The 11,780-nt window shown below is 37.4% G+C and overlaps 1 protein-coding gene across 1 annotated transcript in view; it reads left to right on the top strand.

The window, feature by feature from the left end:
- Positions 1-10,482, top strand: part of TERT (telomerase reverse transcriptase) — a 28,847-nt gene extending 18,365 nt beyond the window's left edge. The window contains exons 11-17 of the mRNA XM_065752092.1: positions 1,087-1,158; positions 3,022-3,207; positions 3,872-3,998; positions 4,313-4,374; positions 6,199-6,323; positions 6,484-6,621; positions 10,318-10,482. Of these exons, the coding sequence (XP_065608164.1) occupies positions 1,087-1,158; positions 3,022-3,207; positions 3,872-3,998; positions 4,313-4,374; positions 6,199-6,323; positions 6,484-6,621; positions 10,318-10,421 (814 nt within the window). The 3' untranslated portion in view covers positions 10,422-10,482. The remainder of the gene's footprint in view (positions 1-1,086; positions 1,159-3,021; positions 3,208-3,871; positions 3,999-4,312; positions 4,375-6,198; positions 6,324-6,483; positions 6,622-10,317) is intronic.
- Positions 10,483-11,780: the final 1,298 nt, after the last annotated feature.

Below are 11,780 nucleotides of genomic sequence, written 5' to 3' on the forward strand. Positions count from 1 at the left end.
TGGCATAGTTCTGCTTTAAAAGGGAGACTGGAAAAGGTCATCTCCAGAGCTTCCTTTCTATGATCTGTCTCTTAGCAGGATTTATTGGAAAAAATACGAACATTCTATTTAATTTAAAAGAAAATTTCAACCTTTGTAATGGTAGACTTTTCATAGAATCATAGAATTCCTCAGGTTGGAAGAGACCTTCAAGACCACCAAGTCCAACCACAGTGTAGCCATACTACCCTAATGCTAACACCACTAAATCATGTCCCTGAGCACCACATGCAGATGGTTTTTCAACATATCCAGGGTTGGTGACTCAACCACCTACCAGGAGAGCCTATTCCAGCACTTAACAACCCTTTCTGTAAAGAAGTATTTCCTGATATCTAACCTAAACCTCCCCTGGCCCAACTTGAGGCCATTTCCCCTTGTCCTGTCCCAAGTAAGAAGAGACCAACCCTGCTCTCACTGCAATCACCTTTCAGGTATTTGAAGAGAGCAATAAGGTCTCCCCAGACTAAACAGCCCCAGCTCCTTCAGTCGCTCCTCATTGGGCATATTCTCCAAGCCCTTCACCAGCCTTGCTGCCCTTCTTTGGACCTCAGTGTCCTTTCTATTCTGAGGTGCCCTGAACTGAACACAGTGTCTGTCTGCTTTACATCCAACTTGCATCTTCATAAATTACTAAGTGTTAAATGAAGACAGAGTTATAGAACATAAAGTATTTCATCTCTGCCTGTGCACCTGCTACTAAACCTCTTTTCCTAACTTTATACTGTAGAGCACTGTTAAGTCTCCCTTGGAAGGGTGTAGAATGCTATATCCAAGAAACTAGTGTGGAGCAGCTTGTGTGCTGGAAACTGCTGTCATGTTTCATGTAGCCAGTTTCTTTGCTTTTTTTTTCTTTTCCCCCTCCTCATTTGCTTTTTAGGGAAGAAGCAGAATTGAGAATTTCTTCATGAGACCCGATTTGGAAATTATATTAGCCTCTACTTTCTTGCGAATTAAAATGGGCAAATTATTACTTTGAAGAATATGACAAAGATTTGGAAGGGTTATGTGTCCAAAACTTTAATGACATTTTATTTTTGGTTACAGAGTCCTAATACGTCTTATTGATGACTTTTTGCTGGTTACACCACATTTAATGCAGGCAAGAACTTTTCTAAGGTACGCTATTAAAAATATTCTTTATAGTAATAAGCATTAGCACATTTTAGGTCATTCACTTTGATCTCCTTTATATGTTTGTGCACATGTAGATGCGTTTGATTTTATGGATTATTAATCAAGGGATATTTTGGAGGCCTTGCTGGAAGCCTGTTGTACCTAGGAAGGTCTTAACAGCTACAATCTTGACTGTGAGCTAAAAAACTGTTACAGCTCAAGTGATCAGAGATTCCTCCTTCAGTTTAAATTCTGAACCTATCTCCTGACCTTGATACTTCTGGCTGCCATGAGTAATGTAGACCAAGCCAAGAAGCTAACAGTTTTCTTTTATGAATATTTTCCCTCAAGTTTTCAAGGTGTTTTAGTTGCTTTCTTTAAATCATTTTTATTGAGCCTACCTGCTCCTACTTGCTATTCCTAGGGAAAGGCTGCAACTGTATTGCTATATTGCTAAGAAATTTCTAATCATTAATATTCTGGGGTGAGTATTTGAAGATGCTGATAGCATGGCAGTGTACAACTTGTACAGAAGTTTTCAAACAATAATTCTTTAGAGTGCTGCAAAACTACCTTAAAAAAAAAGAAAAAAGAAAAACTAACAAACAAAAAAACAACCTAGGCCCTGTAAGAGATTATTGCTTACTGTGGATCTGAACATCCAGTCAGTATCCAAGAAGACTTGTTCTGATGTCAAAGCTCTTTCGTTAAAGGATCCAGTGGAGAGGTCTTGAAGGACATCTTAACACCTGCAGTGCTGTCATATGCATAGTGCTTTTCATAGCCAGAAAGGTACAGCTCTGCTGTGACCCTAGAAGGTGATGGGGAAGTCAGTTAAGTACAGTTCGAAACACTGATTGTCCTAAGTAGTGAAATGGTGTACCTCGAAGATTTCATTAGTCCTCAGTTCTGTTTCAGAGCAAAGGAAATTTCTGGGGATGTGTGGATCTGTGTTTTTGCAAGTAAGTCAAACCCACGGGCCGGGGATGCCTCTAAGCCATTAATTCCTGTAGTAGCTTTTCATTATAACATCACTCACATTAGTATTGCAGATACTCTCCTGCTTGTGTGTTATGCATCAGCTTCTTCACAAGCTGTGTTGGTTTTCTGAAGACAAGTAGCCTCTTCTATGGAAGATCCTCTCTGCATCTACTTATAGGTCCTGTGAGCTCTGTACAATAAATAAAGTAGCAGCAGTTTTTCTAATGTAGTGTTTGAAGTGAGGGACTCAAGAAATTCATTCTGAGGAGACAATATTGTAACTATTACTTCCCAACAGTAAGAGTCTACCTCTCCCTCTCCCCTTTTAAAAGCGTGAAGCCTGAACATGAATAAATCACCAAATAAGACAAGCTGCTGCTTGTCCATGACATGATACTGCTGACCCAATGAATGGTATGGTAGGTCATCAGCAGTCCTACTGGCAATGGAGAGGTACTTAGGGAAAACCTTGTTGAAGGAAGTTCAAGATTTTTCATCAGATAAATGAATTTCATGTTATGTAGAGTATCCTTGTCTTCATGAACTTTCAGAAACAATAACTCTCCATCCATCTTTTTCTAGTGATTTCTGTGAGTGTGGTTTATGCAGCTGGTCTCAAGTATTCAAAATACTAAGTTTTCCATTGGCATTGACCTGTAAAAGCTTTTCTTCTCCACTAAACTTTGTGTCTGCATTGCCTTTAGTTTTGTCTGTTTCTAGTTGTGTTCATGAACCTTAAGAGCTGGCTGTGTTTCTCTTCATTGCTGGTCTTTTATGCAAAGCTGTATGCATCATGCAGCATGGTGGGGCTATTATTTGTTTTTGTTGGTTTTTTTTTTTTCTTTTTTTGTGGCTGCTTAGGCTAATTGTTTTCATCTGTTTTAGGACTATAGCAACAGGTATTCCTGAGTATGGCTTTTTAATAAATGCCAAGAAGACAGTGGTGAATTTTCCTGTTGATGATATCCCAGGATGTTCCAAGTTCAAACAGCTGCCAGATTGTCGTTTGATCTCATGGTGCGGTTTATTATTGGATGTGCAGACACTTGAGGTTTATTGTGATTACTCCAGGTAAATGGTTGTATATTCCAGCATCAGCTTGACAGTATATTATATACAGTGTGAAAAACAAAAGTTTTCTTCAGTAGTCTTCCAAAAGAGAAGACTTTGGTCAGTTAATATGATGTGTGGAAAAGGAATGTTTGACATGACTTTTCTTTTTTCAACAACATAAGAAACAGTTTATGTTGCTGATGACGTTGGTGCTTATGGTATAGGAGGCACTAAGAGTTCTGAAGCTGTTTGTTATGGGAATTCTCCTTGCTTTTCTGGAGGTCCCTTCCAACCCCTACAATTCTGTGATTGTGTGACTTAAGTAATTGCAATGCTAAGGTTGTTGGGCCAGGGTAAACTGAGCTTCTGCTTACATGGATCACAGAGTATAACTTGGTTATTGCTGTAGTAAGTTTAGAGGTTGTTGTTGGCAGTGATAGTGGTGTTTTAAATAACAGGAAGTTATTCTGTTCTAAGGTTCTGAAATAATTCCCTAGACAGTAGCCTTAATGTCATAATGTCCTGTCAGTTTCTAGTTTGAGTTTTGTTATAATCATCTTTCTGTTCTTGGCTTATTGATCTGAATGCAGTTTCTCTAAGATGTTAAATGAGCCTTAATTCACAGAATTTAATTCAGTCTATTAGCCCATGGTGTCTGATTTTTTTTCTTTCTTTCTTCTAGTTATGCTTTTACTTCTATCAGATCAAGTCTTTCCTTCAATTCAAGTAGAATAGCTGGGAAAAACATGAAATACAAATTGTCTGCAGTCCTCAAACTGAAATGCCATCCTTTGCTTCTTGATTTAAAGGTGGGACTATGGAAATGGATGTTTGTAAATATTTTCATTAGTGATAAACAACATTGAACAGCATTGAGTACTAACGTAAGAGATTATTTGAAAGGTTATACACTTAACTTTGAAGTCTTGGCACCGACTTAAATGTGGGGTCTCAGCATCTTCCAGAACTGAGCCTTCTGTTCTGGGCCTATTGTTACTCATGTACATAATTGAAATAATGAAAGTATAGCATAAAATGTGTTTCTCTATAGATCTCTAAATCATCTTTTGCTGTTGAACTCAAGATATGGTAAAACAAAAATAATCTTGTGGTTCTGTTCCAGATCAACAGCCTTAAAACAGTTTCAATTAACATCTACAAGATATTTTTACTTCAGGCTTACAGGTAGGTCACTGCCTCTTGTAGTAACTCTGAATGTTCCATGACACTGTCTTGGCACATAGCAGCTACTGCTTAGCAAAACACATGCCATAAATATATGCTTTGTTAAATGTCAGTAGTAAGGTACATAATTGTGTCTTGAGACTGTTCTTGCATAATTTTGGATTCAGGATAGAGGGTTATGATAGTATGTGTGTGTAAATGACACTTACCAAGTTAATTTTCACTATCCCTGGGTGTTTTCAGCTGACTTCAAGAAGAACAGTTTGTTTTGCTGTAGGAGCAACAAGAAGCAGTTTATATTGAGATTATATTTAGAACTTTGTATCCATTAAAATCATATGGAACTCTGACCTGTATAGCTTTGCATTAAATGGGGTTTCATTTCTGAGTTAACTCTGATTTCTTAGCTGCTGATAACGTCTTAATTGCTTTCTAACTGGTAAAAATGTCATTGACTTTTGTGAGTTTTTCTTGACCAGTAGAGAAAGTAAGCACTTTGAACAAGGATGAAGGGAAAGATATTGGAGCTGATAAAGAGGTTGGGAGGAAAAGTAAACTCTGCACCAAAGACTGTGCATTATTGGCTGTACTGGGTAAAACAGGAAGATCCTGGGTCTAAAGAGTAGCATAAAGATCAAGTAGTACTCTACTTCACAGGTCTAAAATCCCTTTTATTCATCTTTTTTGCTGGTTGCTTATGCTATTACCATAGGATTGTTATGTACTAAGAAGTATTTTTCTGTTCAACACAACCCCAGTGATGACAAAAAAAAGATAATAGACTCACGTTGATACTGTTTTCTGTTTGAATTTATTAAGCCTGTTATTAGCTTATGAATGAAAACAAGGAAAAGGTTGTTCCTTATTTTCTCTGATTTGTGACTGAAGGGGTAATCCGTTAGGAGTTTATGTTGTAAATTGTTTTAGCACAAGAAGAGATAAGAGGTGTTTGTAAATAGAGGAATGCTGAGTGTAACTGTGTTACTAGACTTTTGCTTAGGAAGTGACATTTGAGCTTTTTTCTTAAATTCAGCTCGTTTTGAATCAGTTCACCTGTATCATTCTCTGTATCATTATCCAGTACAAATAACTGGACTTGTCTGCTACTGCACTGATACCTTAAAGTCTTTTAAATATTTCTTTGTGACTGACATACTATTTTCTGTGACAGTGCACACTTGATTAAAGTTACTTCTGTCTGCTGTTATAGTGACACTTCAACTAACAAAACATCACCAGAACACGACATTAAAATACCTCTACAAAGTCATTTTTAAAATAAGTACTTCAAATTCTTTCTATTCTTATTTTAAAATTTCTTGAAGTAATTATGCTTCTGCTGTGTTAATTTAATAAACTAAATACTGCATTGTGAAAGGAAAAAATAAATCAGTGTTGTATATACTGAATATTTTCAGCATAATCAGGGTTGTATTTTCAGAGCTGGAAGCAAACGAAAAAAGCCAATGGGTTTAAAATATGTCCAAGCTGTGGTGTAATAAGGGAGCATACAGTACAATTAACTTTCATAGAACTGACTTCCAGATAGACAGAAGAGTGAGGAATCCTGGTCTGTGGGGTAATACATTGTTTGGAGGTCGGTTTTCCCAAAGAATAAGATTTGTTGTTGAGTTTTTGTTAGTTTTTTTTCAGTAATTTGTAAATAGGAGAGGTTTCCCATGCTAACAGCGTTTATTTGGCTTAAGTCTGTTAGGTGCTTTTGAATGTTGTGTAATGCATAATCATAATTTCACTTGAAGTAGCAAATGGCTTGTGACTAAATAGGCTGGGTTTTTTTTGTTGTTTTTTTTTTTATTCTAACAGGTTCCATGCCTGTGTTCTTCAACTTCCATTCAACCAGAAAGTTAGGAATAATCCTTATTTCTTCCTAAGGATCATCTCAGATACTGCTTCATGCTGCTATTTTATCCTGAAAGCTAAAAATCCAGGTAGTGTTTTAGTAGCAGAGAAACAGCATTTTTTAAATTACTTTTTAAGATAAAGTAGTCTTGCGTGTGTAGCCCTTTTGGTTTTATAGAAAGAAGTGTGAAGGGTCACTTGTACTTCTGAATAGGTTTAATTTTCAGTATCTTCTTGTTCTGTCTCTAGGGGTTTCTTTGGGTAGCAAAGATGCATTTGGTATGTTCCCTTTTGAGGCAGCAGAATGGCTCTGCTACCATGCCTTCATTGTCAAACTGTCCAACCACAAAGTTATTTACAAATGCTTACTGAAGCCCCTTCAAGTCTGTAAGTATTCAATTCCTTTTACAGTTTAAATACAGTTATCATAAACTCTTGCAATCTAATGTTTTGGTTTTTTTTATCATAGTGTTGTTCTAAAATATACATTAGTAGGCTTTTTCTGTTCTTAATCAAATCAATTAACTTTATGTAGGCAAATGAAAATGGTATTTTTATGTTTTTCAGCATTTTGTTTTCTAGAACCTTGTTCTTAAGGGACATTTGTTGTTATTTGACACTCATGCTTGTACAGTTCAAAAACGTTAGTTCGACTATGTTGTCGTATTGATGAAATAAAATACAAAGGCTCAGATTTCCATTTTTAAAAAATGTAGATAAACTCCAACACGATAATTTCCTCCCACAGTGTAAACTCTTAACCCCTGAAAGAGTCCCTGGGGACACTTTGAAAGAGAAGCACTTGCTGTGCTGTTTATCTCACTGTAATAGAGTGGTGCTGGCAAATCTCTGTGACTCTTTCTCTCTGTTAAAGATGTCAGTGTACCTGGCTCTGCCCAGCTCCCTCTCCTTGACCAATTTTGTGTTCTGTACTTGGGACAGCCACAGAAATAGCAGAGCTTTCAATTCAAAGTTATTAAAAACAAATATAGGGAGCTTTTTTCTGAAGCACGTGGTAGAGCTGTTGAATTCAGCCTTAGTGGTGCAGCCACTGCTTCACAGTCTCTCAGCACTGACCATGTAATTGCACTCTGAATGAGTCGTTACTTAGATCCTTTTATTCTGCTTCTAGAATAACCAGTACTTCATCTGTAAATGCATCACAGGCTTCCTCTGGTACTTTTGCTGAGGCACAGTGCCCTGAAAAAACAGCAGTCCTGGTTTGGAAGTAGGCATTTCCTTCCTGTATCAAAGGCCTGTAGCAAAGCCTGAATGCGTGCAGGCTTATTTTTGTTGGTACAGTGTCGCAAAGAAGACACTTGAACATTCATAGGAAACAAACAGAGGACTGGGATTTCAGTAGACTTGTTTCTAAGGGCTATGGACATGTCCACTTTCTGCTGGGAGCAGAACTGAAATTCTTAACCCAAGAAGGAAAAGCTCACCATCACCATCAATCTTGGCAGCAAGAATTGCCCTTGCAGAAACTGAATAATTTTGTTCCTAAATTCCTGGGGTGGACTATTAATGTACTTCCTGAGTGTTGTGAAGGCAGAGCATAAAAGGTCTGAAGGCAAGTAGAAAATCAGTGGTCGCCATCATTAAAAGTAATTTCCAGCAGTTCTTCTGTTCATCTTACATTCTCCAACACAGAACGTGTTCTTCACATCCATAATGTCAAAACAATGCAGTCCTTGTCTACAGGCTCCTCTTTTTCTTTTGGAAAAATCTGAGACTAAGTATGCTGCTGGAAGACCAAGAGTTCAGAGATTTTTGCCTAATAGCTAACTAAACAGTTAGCAGGTTGTGAGTTGTTTTTACTATGAAGCTTTTAATACTGAAGCATCTGTGATCTGTCAGCAGATCACTGAGACCCAGGCAGCTTGGATGCCATCTCTGAGAAATCTGTTTACTTATAGCCACCTGGAGCCTTACCTGGTTCTTCCAGCATCTCTGTTCTGCCTTCTAATCTCCATCTGTCTGTATGCTACTTGGTGAAACAGTTCTGTGGTTTTGTAGAGCTACTGAGTAATTTGCCAGGAAGCTGCCTGGGGGTCAGCTTGTCATGAAATTAAATACTTATCAGTAACTGCAGTTTGAGCAGTGCTTTCACCACATGTATATTTGCCCCCCCACCTGCCTTTCTCCCTTTAAGAGTGGGTTGAAGTTTTTAAAACTGTTGCTGATTAGCTTTTTTTGGAAAAGAATTCAGAATGTACCAGGTGCACAATGCACCCAGATTCTGAGCAGGAGGGAAGATGAGGCATTGGTGTTCTGGTACCATAAAGCTGTACCATGTGATCTATAGAGATAAGGTGTAGCATGACCTTTATCTCCATGTCTGAGAACTCCGATCATAGTGAAGAATATTTTTTCAGTCACCTGAAAATCCACATTTTTTATATTTGTATTCTCTTCCAAATGAACTTCTTAAGATGCCGAATATCCTGTTCCTGCAGGAACTCACTAGAAATCCATTTGAAGAGGCAGATAGCTTTCTGCTTAGACTTATATTTTTGTTTCACCTGTATCAGGTGTATTTCTGGGTAATGTTATTGTAATTAGAATGTTATGTTGTAGAGACATACTGAGCTGAGCTCAGTGTTAAAATATTGGAGCTAATTTTGAACACTGTATTTTAAGTTCTGCCATGTTTCTGAAACTCAGATAGCATGTATGGATATCAGAGAAGCTGTGACATCACAGATGTTGCTACTCAGTTGTATTCCTCTAAAGCAAAGCTAGCTTTGTATATGTCTGTGTGGCACAGCGATCTGCAGCACATAGATAACAAAGACTGCTAATAGCACCTATGTTGACTTAACAGCTGTATTTTTTGTTGTAATTTTGGAGTGTGTATCAGCTATATGAAAACTATTGCCCCTGTGAGGTCATGTTGTTTGACAGAAATTGATATAAACTTCATAAATTTTACATCATCTCCTTACACATGCCTTTCCTCTCCTTGGAAATCAATATTGAGCTCATGGGCTTTGGGAAGGATGTCTTTCTCAGTGTACCAAAACCTGTTAAATATCAACATCAGTGGCTTGTCAGTGCAAGTTAAAATCATCCTTTAGAGTTAAGTATTTAAAACTTAGTTACTGTTTAACGTCCCTCCTATTATTACCACTTGGGAAAGGAGCAAGAGTCTTTCCTTATCATGATAAGATATAAATACACCATCTATCTCCTTTCCAAATACAGAACAAATGTTTGTTGAGCACGTCTGCCTTTCTGCACCATTGACAATTTTACCAACCCTGTTTAGGTTACATATTTAAACTGTTGCTAGGATTTTCCATGTTCTTTCTAATCTTTGAAAAGTCCTTTTTATTGTCTTTGATTCTGTTGGCCGTATACTTCAGTGACGTTCTGTGTTTCAAAACTGTTATGTCCTGTTAAAAATAAACAGATAATTGAGCAAGGCTTTTAAATCTTAGGTCTCCAAAATTTTCCCCCTTAAGGGTGTCTTTCCAGGTAGCCTTACAAGGGGACACAGTGGGGGATTGCTGTAACTGGGGGATTGCTTTCTCCATGAAATTCTTTTTCCTCTCTATTTATGGCAGTTCCAAACATAGACTCCTTTGATACCATATCTGAGATCTCTGAGAGTTGAGGAGAAAAGAAACAGTTTGGGAATACCTTACTCCTGTAGATAAATATCACCAGCTAGATAAGGACCTGTCCCACGTCCTCAGCATTGTTTAAATTAGAGTCTTTCAGAGTAACAGTGCTGTGACAGAACTTTTTTGGTGGATATAGTTACTGAGTAATTGGTCTTGTAGTTTTTGGAAAACTTTAAAAAGTCTTACAGACAAGCAGTACTGCAAGGACGTAAGAGGAGGAATGTACTCTTCAGTTTTCCATATTTTTAGCCTCTTTAGTTACTGGCAGTTGTCTGCTGTGTTCTTCTGCCCTTAAATAGCATACTTTCCTATAGCCTTTTTATCCCCATATTCTAGGTGTTCTAGTTTTTTGTACTGTTGAGTTACTGTTGATTTCGTGGCTTACTAGCATTTTGTCTAAGAACGAATTGTTAGTTACCTGCAGTAGTAATACATCGTTTTTGTGCCTTTGTAGATAAGATGCATCTGTTTGGGAAGATCCCAAAGGATACTGTGGAATTGCTGAAGACAGTGACGGAACCATCTCTTTGTCAAGATTTCAAAACTATACTGGACTAAGTGATGAAGGTTTATTTCATAATCCTTCCAGGCTTAAAAATAAATGTTAAATTTTTAGGTTAATTTTCTCTGTAGTTAATTTTGGTAGAGTGAACTGAGCGGATCTTTACTTGAAAGTTTTATTTTTTTGTTGTGCATTTTCATTTTTTTGGGGGGTTACCACACAATGACTTTAAAAGAGTAAGCTGTTTTGTTAACTCTTCATGTTTGTGTTTTTCTGTAAGCTCGAAGCCTGTTTGAAGTACAACCTGTGAACTTGATTTGATCTCCTGCAGTAACTCCTGTCTTCTTGATGAAGATGTATTGAAGCTCTCTGTATAAACAGATCAACATTTTTGTCATGTGTTGTTTCTGAAGAACTGTTCTTTGATTTTCTATTGCAGACAATTTTATAATAAATTGTCTACATAGTTGCAATAATGCATACTTGTCTCCAATACCTTTATTTTATAGCAAACTTCAACATCCCACCCAACTGGGCAGTGTCTTGGAAGGCACTTATTGATACAGGGAAAGTGCATTTTGTGTCTGTACCTAGCAAGATATATGGGATAAAGACTTCTTTGCTTTGGAGAATGCAGTCAAAATTTGTATGCCATATCTGGGCATGGTTAAGATGTTGAATATACTCTGAGAGTTTATAAAGATGTACAGAACAATGGTGATGTGTTTATAAATACAAAACCAAGAGGAAACAGAGTTTTTTTATTAGATAATAGAAGAGTAATCTGCTTGGTATATTTGCATTTCCTGTTCTTTATTTAGGCTTATCTTTTGCTCCTTAATATTACTGAACTACTGTCTAGCACCTAAGTTGGCATGTTATACAGGACTGAATTGTGCACTAGGACTGCGCTGATAAGCCTGCCCACTTGCCTTTTTTTCTTGGCTCACATGTTGAATTTCAGTGCTGTAATGTAGAGCTCTTTGATTAGAATAAATAAAATCTCTTGGCAGGGATGAGATTTAAACAATTTAAGAACTTCCTGCACTTCTGAGGGAGCTGTTCCTTCCTGTGGCTGTATACTCCCCATTCAGTCTTCCTTCAGCTATGCATTCCTTCCTGTCTGCTGTTCTTTAAATCTTCTGCTGTACTAATTAAGATTTTGCATAGTTGCAGGTGGTATAAACTTTGAATCTTTACTGCACCAGCTCAGTGCATTTTGTGTGTCATGCTGAAGAAAGCTTTGCTGGTGGGCAGCAGTAAGAACGAATGTGTATTTATTTTGTCCTTGTCACTGTATTCTGGATGAGCCTCCTGAGAAGGATGAGCCTAATCATTTCCTGAGAATGAATTAGTATGCCTGCTATGAGACAGCTGTGCAGGACAGGGGCTAGGGAAGTCTGAATAATACCTTA

This window comes from Cyrtonyx montezumae, unplaced genomic scaffold (genome assembly GCF_038088225.1).
Source record: "Cyrtonyx montezumae isolate F1298 unplaced genomic scaffold, pur_monq_1.0 scaffold_8, whole genome shotgun sequence".
Taxonomy (NCBI): Eukaryota; Metazoa; Chordata; class Aves; order Galliformes; family Odontophoridae; genus Cyrtonyx; species Cyrtonyx montezumae.